The sequence below is a fragment of the Gymnoscopelus microlampas genome (assembly GCF_963454915.1).
Source record: "Gymnoscopelus microlampas genome assembly, chromosome: 19".
Lineage (NCBI taxonomy): Eukaryota > Metazoa > Chordata > Actinopteri > Myctophiformes > Myctophidae > Gymnoscopelus > Gymnoscopelus microlampas.
Genome location: NC_139956.1, coordinates 38,157,703 through 38,173,196, shown reverse-complemented (window position 1 = coordinate 38,173,196; position 15,494 = coordinate 38,157,703). Strand labels below are relative to the sequence as shown.

The 15,494-nt window shown below is 42.3% G+C and overlaps 1 protein-coding gene across 1 annotated transcript in view; it reads left to right on the top strand.

Moving 5' to 3' along the window:
- Positions 1-1,546: 1,546 nt before the first annotated feature.
- Positions 1,547-15,494, top strand: part of LOC311034507 (RING finger protein 17-like) — a gene marked incomplete at both ends in the record, with an annotated part of 43,506 nt that continues 29,558 nt past the window's right edge. The window contains 10 exons of the mRNA XM_084042386.1: positions 1,547-1,568; positions 2,915-3,030; positions 4,062-4,159; positions 4,820-4,934; positions 8,478-8,567; positions 8,931-9,034; positions 9,464-9,632; positions 9,874-9,950; positions 11,317-11,576; positions 15,289-15,324. Coding sequence (XP_083898512.1) covers positions 1,547-1,568; positions 2,915-3,030; positions 4,062-4,159; positions 4,820-4,934; positions 8,478-8,567; positions 8,931-9,034; positions 9,464-9,632; positions 9,874-9,950; positions 11,317-11,576; positions 15,289-15,324 — 1,087 coding nt within the window. The remainder of the gene's footprint in view (positions 1,569-2,914; positions 3,031-4,061; positions 4,160-4,819; positions 4,935-8,477; positions 8,568-8,930; positions 9,035-9,463; positions 9,633-9,873; positions 9,951-11,316; positions 11,577-15,288; positions 15,325-15,494) is intronic.

Sequence of the window (15,494 nt, the reverse complement as noted above, 5' to 3'; positions counted from 1 at the left end):
ACTGGCAGGAAACATCAGCAGCTCAGCAGGCATCTGACGTAGCCTGGGGAGGAGGGTACGGACACGCACAAAACAAATGAATAGGGAACTATGTACCCTGTATATCAGTGGTTCTCAAATCTTTTCATGTCAAGGACCCCCAACTTGACACTTATTAGCCCGCGGACCCCCATTTGAAAAGATATGCCAGGGACCCCCATAAGAGAAGATTTTTACGGCTCTAGCAGCGATTCTCTAGCATTTTAATTTCAAGGACCCCCAGTTTGACATGCATTAAGCTACGGACCCCCATTTCATGGCATTTCTATCTCTGGGACCCCAATTTATATTATAAAATCAATGTTAATTTAACTTTGAGAGTGTACAAATGGAACAGGTCCATTTGGTTCCATTTGTACACTCTCATAGTTACAGACCCATAAGAGTCCATTTGGTTCCTATCCATCATTTAGCTGGGGACCCCCTGGAACTCGTAAAAAGTGTTTACATGGATATGAATGCATTACAAGTCAGCTATGAGGTGGGAGAAAAATTAAATGAAAATAATTATTTTTTGAGTATTTTGGGCTGATTTAAATCACGGGTCAAATTTGACCCGCTAACACCACAATGGATGCAGTTTTCTAACACAATGCAAGGGTTAAATACAGTACTTGAGTAAATGTACTTAGTTACTTTACACCACTTTATATATAGGCCTATCTATGTGGCAAAAATACCAACACATAGAAGTTGCAGAACAGCGCCCTCTGAAGGTAGCAGCAGGATTATGACCCTCCTCATTACGGCTGGAAGAAACAGCTGAGCTGTGATGGAACACATTTTGTAAAGTGACTTAATTGTGAACAAACCGAAACTCCCAACAACTTTAAGCTGTTATTTCAACACTTTCCTCACAGCAACAAGCAACTAAAGAGGATGGACGAAACGCCGGACAACTTGAATTGCAACTTCTGTGGACTAGGCTACATTTTACCTGGTAGTTCGTGGATTTTTCCTTAATAATGTATCGCCAATTCGCCATTATAGCCATGGGTCACACGTCACGGACGGTGCGTCATGGATGAACTTCCACCTGGTGTTCGCACTTTCTCCATGTACGGCCCGTACATCTACTTTCTTAAACGTTCATATTTCAAATATAAAGTGCTTACCCCATGGCCACAGATGTTACAATTATGTTCGGGTCCTCAGAAGTACCCGTATCTTCCGTATTAATCAATGAAAAAGCATTTTAAATCCGATTGGTGGTCATTTTCTCACAGAGTTATAGTGTATCCGAGTGCAGTACACCTCCCAACCGATAGGGTGGCGTAGTTGAAAGCATACGGAGGATTCGAAAAAAATGGCCACCGATTGGATTAAAATGCTTTTTATTGAACAATACGAAAAATACGGATACTTCTGATAGCCCGTACATAATTGTGACATCCGTGGCCATGGGCTAAGCCCTTTATAATTGAAATGTGAACGTTTATGTAGATGTACAGGCCGTAAATGGAGAAAGCGCAAACACCGGGTTGAGGTTCATCCATGACTGAGGGTCATGTTTCAGGGCCAGAAACCAGGCAATGGCGGATTTTTGCAGTAAATTGACCGAAGATGTTGTTTGAATTGGTTAAGTAACACTTTTAAGTTAAACCATGTATATATCACCGTTGTTGTCTCGACCCTTTTCATGTCAAGGGACCCCCACATTAATATGTATTTGGCCGCGGACCCCCTGGTGGGCCTGGGGGTCCCCGGATCCGTGCACTTAGAGAACCAATATGGCTGAAGCCCAGTCCACACCTCTTCTCAGGTTCTCAAACCTTTTTCATGTCAAGGACCCCCTAATTGACACTTATTAGCCCACGGACCCCCATTTGAAAAGATATGCCAGGGACCCCCATGAGAGAAGATTTTTTAGGGCTCTAGCAGTGGTTCTCAGCCATTTTAATTTCAAGGACCCCCAGTTTGACATGCATTAGGGCTACGGACCCCCGTTTAATGGCATTTGTATCTCTGGGACCCCAATTTATGTCGCAAAATCAATGTTAATTTAACTCTGAGAGTGTACAAATGGAACCAAATGGACCCGTGGTTCCATTTATACACTCTCTGAGTTACAGACCCATAATGGTCCATTTGTTTCCTAACTATCCATCATTTAGCTGGGGACCCCCTGGAACTCCATCAAGGACCCCTGGGGGTCCCCGGACCCCACTTTGAGAACCAATGACCTATGCAGCTAGCACTGGTGGAAGAAGAAGTAGCCTACTCACAAATGCTTTTAGTGGAGTAAACGGTACAGTATTTGCCTTTGAGGTTTGGTGGAGTAGAAGTAAAATGACTGAATACTCCAGTAAAGTGTAAAAATGGCAAAACAATTGACTCAAGTACAGTACTTGAGTAAATGTACTGCAGACAGGTGCAGTTTGGGGATAATGGTTGCAACTGGTTGTGGACTTTAGGTCCACACTTACATCTTTTTTTTTTCCCTTATTCTTTTTTGATTGCATGTATTATTACAGTGGTTCCCAATTGTATTAGGTCGAAACACATAAGAGAAATCCCTGGGACCCAAACTAATGAAAATAGCAGATCTACACGCTTGTAGATCTGCTGTTTTCCCTCTAATTAATGCATACAAAAAAAGTATTTTTTTTGAAAATCTTTTGAAATGATAATAAAAAACAAAATGTAGGAAAAAAGAAATAAAGAAAAAATATATATATATATTTACCCACAACCCATAAAAATTGGTCCGCGACCCACATAGGGGTCCCGACCCACTATTTGGGGAAACGGTGCTTTATTAGCAGTGCAGGTAGTGCAGTCAAAGGTTATGCTAATTAGGACAACACAAAATCCCCGCGCAAGGTGGTCCAGTTGTGGTTTCAAGTGTGTGTTGTGTTTTGGTGTTGTCCTGTAGAAGAGGATGGAGCAAATGCCAACCTGCCCCTGGTGTTGCTGTGTGGACACATCTTCTGCACCGCCTGTGTCAACTCCATGGAGGCAGACAACAGCATCCTGTGTCCAGATTGCAAGGTAGTTCAACCACAATCGACTGTATGATTGTTCATTCATTTTAGCCCATTAACCCATTAAGACCTGAGGCCGATTCTACAAAATGTCTGTTTTTAGAATGTCTTTTTTGAAAAAAACGTATGTTACCATGTCAGTGGTTCTCAAACGTTTTCATGTCAAGGACCCCAATATATATATGTATTTGGCCAAGGACCCCCATCTCAAAATATTTTGTTCCAGGGACCCCCCAGAAGCAAAGATTTGAGTTACAAACGTTCGCTTGGAAAAAAATATATAATTCAAAGATTTGCACACATTTTTACGATTTCTCAAAAATAGCAGATCTACAAGCTCATAGCGCGGCACTCGGTGCCGCGCTATGAGCTTGTACAGTATATGCTATTTTTCAATAGCCAAAGTGTAAAAGAATGCTTTTTTTTTTAGCTCAAATCAAAAAATGACACACAGATGCTTCTCCAGTTATTAAAGGGTTAAGACCGGAGCACCCCCACCCCTCCCCCCCCATCTGATAATGTTTTGTGCCAGGGACCCCCAGAAGAGAAACCTTCTCTTCCTCTTGTGTAAAAAAAAACAGAACTATTTTTAAGTTTTTCAAACACTTTCAAGACATGTTTCAAAAATAGCAGATGTGCAAGCTTGTAGATCTGCTCGGTATCGGCAAGGACGAAATTGTATCGGTACATCTGTACTTGGTGTGTAATGATGATGCCCATAGGCGGCGGGTGAGCCCGACATTTGGGAAGGCTGATAGCGCGCGCGTGCATGTGTCCCCCTCCCACGCGCGCGCGGGTTTCGGGTTTACCGTGGATAAAGTTACTTTTTGGTTACTTTATTTCGGTTTTAGGGTTAGGGTTAGGGTTAGATATTGACCAGCGACAGCACACACAATATATAGTAGCCTAAATAATGCTGCGCACATTTATTATATATAATTTGCTAAATTTCAAAAAATGTCCAGGATAACATTTGGGAAGGCTTAGCCTACCCTAGCCTTCATTACCCGCCGCCTATGATGATGCCACTCTTTCCAGGTTGAATCGGACCTGCCCGAGCAGGGCGTGGGTGGGATGGATGTGGACTGCAGATTTCTCGGCCTCATCTACACCGCCGGAATGAACAAGAAGAAAAGGTATCGTGTAAAATAAGTACAGGTGAAATGTCTTGACTGTGACATACATTACTGTATTACATTACCGACCTTTTACAGAGGAGCGCTGCCTGGATACGCGGTATGGTTTACCGCCACTTTAACCCTTTAAGGCCTGGAACGCATCTGTGTCACTTTTTTGTTTTTTGATTTGAGCTAAAAAAAAACATTATTTTACACTTTGGCTATTAACCCATTGAGACCTGGAACTGTGTCATTTTTAGATTTGAGCTAAAAAGCATTATTTTACACTTTGGGCTATTCAAAAATAGCACCCTTACAAATGTTCGCTTGAGAAATATATTTCTTTAAATATGTGCAAAGAAAATCACGATTTCTCAAAAATAGCAGATCTACAAGCTCATAGCGCGCGCTAAATGTACTTAGTTACTTTACAACTCTGATAATAGCCAATATCAGGTAGATACACAAACCAACATGATAGTCTAATCACAGTATATAGCATTCATATTGAATTTACGAACGGAACACAATGTGCCATTACGTATTAAAATTCGTTTTTGAATAACGTCTCAGAGAATGAAAGTTACATTTCAGTTTTTGATCATACATTATTTGTAATAAGTGTCTTTCCATTGTGTGGCCTTTATCAGTTTTGATGTGTGTTGTAAACTGCTGCAGTGGCCGTGGCAACAGAGGGAGCAGACACCCCAGAGGAAGCAGACATCACAGACATGGCCGGTCCTCACCGGCGACGGAGGACAACGCCATTACAGAGGAGCCAAGTAAACCACAGGTAAATAAAATGAATAGGCTCTATTCACAGCAGCCATATTATGAAGACATTCACAGGTGTTACCAATGATACTAATGACGGCTCTGTTCCATTCTGGTCAAACAGAGTCAGGGTGCTGATATTGTGCATGTTGGCTCACTGGAAACACTCTGTTACACCAGTGGGTCTACAGTTGGGGTCCAGGGACCCTCATGGGCTTCCAAATGGCCCCTTACAGGTGTGTAACTCTGGTACACTCTGAGAGTGGACCCTTACAGGTCCATTTGGTTCCATTTGTACACTCAGAGTTATGGGGGTCGTGGAAACCACTGTGCTAGACTAAATGGAACAGAGCCTTCATTAGCATCATTGGTAACACCTGTGAAGGAAGTGATAATATGGCTGCTGTGCATAGAGCCTATCGTCAAGGAGCAGTCACAGGTCTCTAGGCCAGGGGTTCTCAACCTGTGGGTTGGGACTCGGATTTTGAGGGGGTCCCCACATGACAGTGAAGTGACATTAAGGACTTTTAAGACCTTTTTTTTTTAATACCTCAAAAATAAATAAAAAGTAAAAGACCATTACTGCACCAAAAGTAATCAACAAATTATACTATAAAACATTGGCCAAATTGTCAAATAATGTAAGAAAGAGGCAAAAAAATTGACAATAGCCGATCTACAAGCTTTGCGAGGTGTTTTGAGCTTGTAGATCTGCTATTGTCACAATATTTATCTGTGGAATGGTGTCCAACAAAATGGGGGGGTCCCCAGTTCAAATATGATTATTTTGGGGGGTCACGGCCTGAAAAGGTTGAGAGAACCACTGTTCTAGGCCATAGATGTATATTGGGTGTATGAAATACCTTTGACATTGAAACAGACAGAGAGTGGAGGGGATGAGGGACAGAGGAAGCACCCTTTATTTTTGCGTTATTACTTGTTGCCTTTTCACATGGATGGATGTTAATGTATGTAACCGAGACGTATGATGGGTACTTGTTCACATAGTCTGTGCCATTTAGACGTGCTGTTTGCACGTCCACAAATGCTATATTCTGTAAATACTGGAAATATATAAGATAAATGCGCTCGGGTGGCGCAGTGTTAAAGTACCTGCCAACCACCACAGAGTCTGGGGGTTTGAATCCACCCCGGTGCATTCGGCTTTGTCAAGCGTCTGTACGGACACAATAAGCTCTATGCACAGCAGCCATATTGGAAAGAAATTGGGCCGCCTCTTACTTCCTTCACAGGTGTTCCCAATGATACTAATGAAGGTTCTGTTACATTCTGGTCAGGGTGCTGATATTGTGCATGTTGGCTCACTGGAAACACTCCATTTTGGTTCCCAAATGGCCCCTTATGGTGGGTGTGTGTCCATTTGGTTCCATTTGTACACTCTCAGAGTTATGGGGGTCCTTGAAAATAAGGCCTTGGCTACACGTACATGGATCTTTTACTAAACGGATATTTTAGTCCTCCGTTTTTAAAAAGAATCCCTGGCCACATGACAAAGATAAACACAAATCCCTGTCCACACGTAGACGCAGAAACGCATCGATCAGCTGCAATTTTCAATTTTATATCAGATTTTATATTTACATTTATTTTATAATTATATATATGAGGGGCCAAATACAAATACATTTGTAATCACGTGTTAAGGCCCAATACTGCAATAGCTGCATTATTTTAATAGCATACGTGAACAGCATACGTGAACATAAACGAAAACAACATTATTAGGGCGCAGCTGCAGCGCAAACAGTATAGCCATGGTTCACATGACGCTGTCGAGTCTCTGGTTTATAGTGGTGTTCGTTTTTTTTTTTACATTGCCAACTCTCACATGTACATAAACGTTCAGATTTCAAATATAAAGTGCTTATACCTGAGCCACGGATGTTACAAGGCAATCCGGACCGCGATAAGTACCCGTATCTCCCGTATTGTTCAATAAAAAAGCATTTTAATCCCATCGCCGGCCATTTTCTTTTTCTTTTCTTTCTTTTGGGTAATGTATCGGAGTGCAATACACCTCCCAACCATTGGTGTCGCATGGTTGAAAGCATCGGAGAAAATTTGGAGAAAATGGCCGGCGATCAGATTAAAATGCTTTTTATTGAACAATACGGGAGATACGGGTACTTATCGCGGTCCGGATCGCCTTGTAACGTCCGTGGCTCGGGGGTAAGCAATTTATATTTGAAATCGGAACGTTTCCTACATGTCAGAGTTGGCAATGTAAAAACATCGAACACCACTATAAAGCAGGGACTCTCGGCACCATGACTGTCATGGTATGACAGTCATGTTTCAGGGCTGAGTTTTACTTCATCGATTCATTCCATGGCCGGTTGTCCCAAAAAAACTCCCCGCCCCACGCACCTTTTGAGCGGGCCACCCGCGGCCGCTCCATGGTCGCTGGATTTTGACCCGGGGCGATTGTGTTTTAGGACGACAGACCCCCCACATTCAATCTGTGTGCGCGCCGTGTGTTCTACTTGGCGCAGAGAAAGAGGTTTTTCGTCACGCAGTGAATGAGCTACTTTTCCCACCACTGTCTTATTATTAATTATGACATTATTTTGCCATAAATGAGCGTGCCTTGTTTCATAGACTGTAAGTGTTGCTCTAAGTGTTGCTCTCTCTCTCTCTCTCTTCATTTATTATTATAATGACCATGAGCGGTCCGGTGTTTATGTATTATTATATTATGTATTATTATAATGACATGTGCGAATGCGTGATGACGTCATCGTTTCTCAAAATCTCCGGATTACATGTCCACACAGATCCACTGAAACGCATGTTTTGGAAAACCTTCACTTATTTATCCGTTTACAAAAATATCCGTTTTAGCGGCCAAAAACACTGTTTGCGTGTGGCTGAAAGGCCCAAACGCACACAAAAATGTCCGTTTACAAAAAGATCCATGTACGTGTAGCCAAGGCCTAAGACAACCACTATGCCACACTAAATGGAACAGAGCCTTAATTGGTATCATTGGTAACACCTGTGAAGGAAGTAAGAAGGGGCCCAATTCATTCCCAATATGGCTGCTGTGCATAGAGCCAATTGGCTTGTGTTTGGGGAGGGTGATATAGTCACTGCACGTTCACCTACGGGCTGGTGGAGGCACCTGTCAGCAGGGAGTGTTTGACGGAGTGGGACGGAGACCCTACGTCCTCTAGTTGGGGGATCCTCAGTTGACGGGTGAGCCAGCAGGATACAACACGCAGAAAAGGGGTTGAAAATAAATACATTTATAATATAAATATTATTTATAGTCTGTTATTCAGACAGATTCTAGGTTTGATGCGATGCATTGCAAGCTTGTAGTTTGGCTATTTCCACCAAATGCTTGTCTATTTGTGCCAGATGGTTGCCTATTCTTTGCCTGTTATGACATACCGCTACCCAGAATAGGGATGTTAGTTTGACCGTCCACACCACAACTATAAAGACAATATCAGTATGATGCCCACATAATTATCGTTGTTTGTATAGTTATGGTCCATTAGCCTTTTTTTTCTTTTTTTCTTTTCTGTGTTTCCTTTAGCCTTTGGCCGTGGAGAAAATAGAGAAGGCCTTGAAAGAAGGACTGGCCCAGGCTGCAGAGAATATGACCCAGCTGGAGCACATCCACCAGGTGAGAGAGAGGGCAGTACGGCTGGGTCGTCTGTACTGTAGGACAAGACTTAACAGTAGACAGTACCATATCACAATATTACATAATCCAAAATCTACTGTCATTTCATGATATCGATATATTGATATATTTCAGTGTTTCTCTTATAATTGTACGGAGAACCCACGGCAGTCCAACAATGGTGTCCTTGTAGGACGTTCTGTTCTGTTGAATTCTCAGCCATTATTTCACATAGACTCTCATAGACTACACATAGTAGTTTCATAGAGGCACCTTCAATTAGAGTGATCTGCCTTTTCTCGGGGGGCTTTGCTAACATTTTGTGTACTGTGTATTCTACTGTTCTATTTGCCCTTTGTTCAGACTCTGCTGACTGGCCGGAAGGCGCAGGTGACCAGGGAGAGAGCACGGCTGCAGAAGGCGATCAATGAAGTTATCGACAGGACCATTAATGTGATCTATAAGAGGTACAGTTCAAAATAACATTTTTAATCTACTGTACAACCTACGATTAGGTTAGAGCACCACCATGAGGCCAATTCTTTATCATTTTTAACCCATTTTTTATTGGAAAAGATTTCAAGAGACAAACAAAAGAAAGGAAACAAACAAACAAACAAAAAATACAAAAAGGCTGCGTTCTAAAATTGTTATTACTTTAGTACATTTCTTTTATATATTGTCCATGGGCTGAATGAAAAAAGTCCACTTTTCCCATTTTTTTGTGTAACTTGTCACCATGAGGCCAATTTTAAAACATTCGGGGTTGCCTGCTGGCAGCGGGATGAAAACATACTCCGCCCCTGCCATTCTGGTCCGGCAGCAACAATAAGGGGTATTGACAGAAGCTCTATTTATTTATATAAAAGGTATACATGTAATTTCCTGGCCAACAGGAAGGATGCTCTGTTGTCTGACCTCGCCAACATGGAGCCTTTTTTCGTGGCCACCAACACGGAGGTGTCCCTGGTGGAGAGAAGGATTAAAGACCTGGAGATTGCCATGCAGAAAGCCAGAGCGGTGCAACGCTGCCCTGTCTTGGAGAGCTACTGCAGCGTGGAAACGGTATGGGATGCTGCTTTGTATAACTGCATAATAGTGATAGTAGCGCCATCTTTTGGCCAGTGTGTCATGCTTCCCTAGACTGCATCACCATCTTTTGGCTAAAATAATGATTTCACTGCCTACAGTGGACCCCCCCCCCCTTCCCCCACGGTCATTAGCAGAACAACTACAGCTTATTTTTCATGACTTTGAAACTAATTTTTGTATATCGATCAATTTCCTTTGTGTGTATGTGTCTCAGGTGCTGGAGATTTTGCAGAGACCAGTGGATGGCCAGAATGTTGACATGTCCTGCATTAATATGGACTCTGGACTGAGGTGAGTTATTAGAGATAATGAGAAGTGTGTGTGTGTGTGTGTGTATATATGAAACTCAAGGTCTAAATATCACTGCATCTTTCTGAAGCAGGCTGAAATCCTAGTCCTGATCCGACAATTCCCATGAACACTGTTTTGTGTTGTGTAAGGTGCTATGTCCACAGAACATTTCCAGAATGTTTCCAAAGCTCACAGAGTGCTTGGTATGATTGGTACGAATAGCTGTAATAACTGTAAACATGTATGGCAGACACCTAGTCTTTGTTGCGACTGTTCTGTTGGCGGATCTCGTTGAAGACCCCGATTTCAGGAGAACGGGTACGAGTGTGGAACGCACAGCAGCCTCTCCTCTGCGATGTTTCTTGACTTTTGTTTGCCTCACCCTCGATTTTGATTGTTCGCAATGGTTGGTTGAAAAAAGTGACAGTGATGAGCGGAGCACCTCTCTAAAAGTTGTGTGTATGTATTGTATGTATTTGTATTTATGCACTACACACACACAAAGTTAATAAGTGTGGGTGTGTGTGTGTTCCAGCTGTGTACTCCAAGCAGACAGTGTGAACACGTGCATGAACATGTTTTTGACGTTCCATGCAGATGAACCCAAAACGTGAGTTCCCAAACACACATGAACATAATTCTTGGGTCAGTAGAGTCGATCGAACTGTTTCCTGTTAGTCAGGACGTGGGGAACCACCAAGTCAATCAAAGTCATAATTTGTGCCAAATTTACATTCGAAAAACCTGCCCTGTGCTATTTTTGAACGCATTCCTCGTTCTGTTCTGTTAGTTTTGCTATAATTATCAGACATCACTGAACTATTCAATAAAAATCACACCCTGTGTGAAGAGAGTGGTGCCTTTGATGAGCCCCGTATTGATGTTGTCATCAATGTTTGTTTATTGGACATCACACGGACACGGACAAAGTCAGATATAGGAGTGGTTGGCACTAGGGATGTTAACAATTAATCGATGAATCAAATTAATCGATTAAGAAATTATCTGATTAAATCAAACTATTAACAATTAATTGAAAAAATGTAAAAAAAAAAAAAAAATGTTCAGAACCCAAGATATGATGATTTGAAGATTTTCTGCTCCATTCACTTCTTGTTTAACTTACTGAAAAAGGCTGTATCTCGGCTCCTAAGCACTTTTTTTTAGGATTTTTAAAAAAAATCTGAAATTAAGATTCTCAGATTTAAAAAAAACACCGCTTATCAGTTAACCGGTTAATCGGTTGATAAGGTTATCAATTATCAATTAATGAATTGATCGATAATTTGCATCCCTGGTTGGCACCACTCAAAAACACCCAGATAGTAATTATTGGAATGAATTCCTCCCCTCTGTTCCGTGTCAGTATGTCAGAGGAGAAGGTTCCCAGGCAGCAGGAGGCCTCCAATAGAAAGATCCCGTGGCGCTGGTACCAACCCCCTCCCCTCCGCCGCAGAGAATTCTTCAGGCGGCGGGCCGGTAGAGCGGGTGGTCGCTGCTCCACCCAAAGGGCGGGACCTCACCGCAAGCCCAGCCTCGCTCGGCACCATGGTCCTGTTGATGCCGACACCGGACCAGATGTACTGGTGGAGGAGCTTATTGACGAGGAGGAGATGGAGGAGGAAGGTAGAGGGAGTGTTTTTTTTTTAACCCACTGAGACCTGAGGCAACGTCTAAAAAAAACAAAATCCTAAAAAAAAAACGGAAAAAAATATTTAAAAAAAAATGTCACGATTTTTGAATAGCCAAAGAAATCTAAAGTGACACAAATGCGTTCCAGGTATCAATGGGTTAAGGGTGCGTCGCATGTCTCTAAATCTGTGGTTCTCAAAAGGGGGGTACCCCCCCCCTGGATGATTAGCTTAATGTGCAACATTGTGTTCTCACTCGGAACAGTAAACAAACCGACATGCAGTATAAGTGAATGCAGGCTATCTGCATATTTATAAAGTGACAATTTAAGACCTTTTTCATACTTCTAAAATGTAACATTTACTGTGCCAAAAGTAATCGACAAACTATCTACAAAAATGGTCAAACATTGGCCAACTTGTCAAATATTACCTAAGAAAGCGGCATAAATCAAATACCAAAATCAAACAAAATGTAATGCCTCAACTCCTACAATTACAAATGCTTGTCAGGGTGGGGGGGTCCCCAGTTCAAATATGATTATTTTGGAGGGTAAAGTTTGAAAACCACTGCTCTGAATTAAATCCTATTTTTCTTCACTTGCGTCCTTTCCTTGCGTCTTAGTACCTCCCACCGAGGATTCATGGAGGAAACGAGGCAAGGAGAGAGGAAACTTAAGAAATGTTTAGAGAATCTGGACTTGAAATTCCTCTGAAGTGTCATTTAATGCGACGTTCATTTATCAAGTTCAAGTTCAAGTTCAGGTTTATTCGTCATATGTATAGATACAGAGTATAAATACAATGAAAATGATTTTGCTCAGAGCTTTCTCAGTCTTAAATACATAGGATATAGACAACATCTATAGTGCAAAAGACATCTATAGTGCAAAAAGAACACAAAAGAAGTACAAAAGAATGACCATACAGTGCAAAACAGTTCACGGTCAGCTGTTCAGCAGCCTGACTGCCTGGGGGAAGAAACTATTACTGAGACGGGTGGTACGAGATTTGATGCTCTGGTAGCGTTTTTTGGAAGGGAGTAGTTTGAACAGGGTATTTGCGGGATGGCTTGTGTCTTTTATGATGTTGTGGGCTTTTTTCAAACAACGAGTGGTGTAGATGTTACGGAGACTGGGTAATTCTGTGCTGCCGATGATTTTAGCTGCTGTTTTAACGGTCCTCTGCAACCTGTTGCAGTCCTGAGCGGTCGTGTTACCGTACCACACTGTGATACAGCCAGTTAAGACACTTTCAATTATACAACGATAAAAGTTCACTAGTCCTTTTGTACTTAGGCCAAATTTTTTGAGGCGCCTCAGAAAGTACAGTCGCTGCTGCGCCTTCTTGAGGATGTACTCGGTATTGAGTGACCATGTGAATGTGTCTGTGATGTGTATGCCCAGGAATTTAAAGTTATCAACTATGTCGACAGATGACCCTTTGATGGAAATGGGGGTGTGGATGCCTTTGGACTTCCTAAAGTCTACAATGATTTCTTGGGTCTTATTGGTGTTAAGTGAGAGGTTGTTGTTATCGCACCATAGAGTTAGATCTTCTATCTCCCTCCTATAGGCCCTCTCATCACCGTTGGTTATTAAACCGATCACTGTGGTGTCATCCGCAAATTTAATTATGCTGTTATTCCCACATCTGGCGACACAATGTTATGATAACACAGCTGAGCTCCGCACATTAGACACATAAAAAAACCTTGCACATTGATGGCAATGAAAGAACAGTCTTCAGTTATGCTACATTTTAACCCATTCAATCCGGGAAAGCATCTGTGTCATTTTAGATTTCTTTGGCTATTCAAAAAGAGCAGATCTACAAGCTCATAGCGCATCTCAGAGTGCAGCGATATGAGCTTGTAGATCTGCTATTTGCAGGGCTGCCAACTTTCAGGAAAATCTAGGAGTGAGACTTTAGTGTCATCACATGCACGAGCGCCACACATGCAGCGCGCGTGCATTTGTGTATAACAGTACTTGCACTTCTATTGTAAAAAAATGAAAATGCATCTAAGGCTAAAAGCAGCTCTGAAGTGGTTGAGTTACAGTTACAGGGTGATTAACATTAGAAACAGTAGAAAATCAATACAAAGCATATTGTAAGTGTACGCAGTATTGCTGTGAAACTGGGCCTGAGTGGGCCTGGCCGAGTTTGTGCGGGGCAGAAACGCGCGCGGAGTGCACGCATTTTTTTTTTTTTACATTAATTAATTATACGTGTGTATGGGAGGAACTAGGGGGGGAATAGTTATAGTATAACCTACCTCCAAAAAAATCTAGAACACACCACTGCAAAAAAAACGAGTCTACTTTGGATCTGATGGATAGGGTTCTGTGCAGACTGCAGTCTGCAGAAACACTTGGACGGACCCCCTACCTCATTGGTTCTCAAAGTGGGGTCCGGGGACCCCCAGGGGTACTTGAGGGGGTTCCAGGGGGTCCCCAGCTAAATGATCAATAGGAACCAAATGGACCCTTATGGGTCTGTAACTCGGAGAGTGTCCAAATGGAACCAAATGGACCCTAACGGGTCCATTTGGTTCCACTCTCAGAGTTAAATTAACCATGATTTTACAATATGAATTGGGGTCCCAGAGATATAAATGCCATTAAATGGGGGTCCGTAGCCTAATGCATGTCAAACTGGGGGTCGTTGAAATTAAAATGGTTGAGAATCACTGCTAGAGACGTAAAAATCGTCTCTTATGGGGGGTCCCTGGTATATCTTTTCAAATGGGGGTCCGCGGGCTAACAAGTGTCAATTTGGGGGTCCTTGACATGAAAAAGTTTGAGAACCACTGCCCTACCTGATCATAGTGTTGTCTGGTTGCTCCTGACATTATCAGAATGGCAGCAACTAAATCCTTTGATCTCTGATGGCCGAAACATTCTCTGTGTCCTCCTCTTCATTGCCTTCGGTTTTGGTCAAACCCCCCCGCCCCAACTTGGAAGCAAGGAGGTTGTTTGTTTATAATTATTCACAACGAATCTTTGGATTTGATGATAACTCCCGTGATCGCGCTATAGTTTGAGTCGTCTAAACACTTTCTGTTTCTTTTTCCTCGGTAGCTTTCACTGTTTTAAAATACTTGCTTAAATCTGCACACTTTGCAGCTTTTGCACAGATAGCTTTTGTATCCTCTCATTATGTTTATGAGCTCCTGATTATTTTATTTCCCCAAATTCGACTTGTAAACAATCCAGTGAATTAAATCACATGCCAGTGGCGGTGAGGGAATACAACAACGCCTCGTCCTAAAACACGCTCGCCCCGGGTATATCCGGCGGGCTCGGTCGGCGAAAAAATTGGGGGTGAGTGTGTTTTTTGGGGCTGCGTGTCGTCAATGCGAGGATGTTTAAGGACGACGGTTCAACTGTCGTTCTAACATTTTTCAACATGGAACATGGAAACGATTATGACGATTATGCAAAATAATTGCGATTAGGCGATCGTGTAATAAGTGTGACACGCCTAACGGAGGACTGACTTGAGGGATCTGCAGACGGGGAGCGACAACACATGCGTTCTCGCTTGGATTCGCAAGGCCGCACTGCGCTCCTCGTGTGAAAAGACATCAGTTGAGCCCAAAGGTTGCCGGCCTAGTTTTTGTAATGGAGCTGCTGTGTAATTAAAAAATAATTTAAGGATGTGTTGTTGATGTGCGCTCAATATATGTTTTTCATTTCTTCCAGAATTGTGTCGTTGGGCTGGCCATGAATATCTGAGAGGTGAGAGAAAGCAACTCTGATCAGGCATATGACCTCTAACCATCACAGAATACATGTTTTAGATAAGAGTACCGTAAATGCCTAAAATGTAAATTGATGAAAATGGCAAAGAAAGGGAACACTTTTAATTATTAAACACATGTACCCTAGTGTTCCCTATTATGGGCATT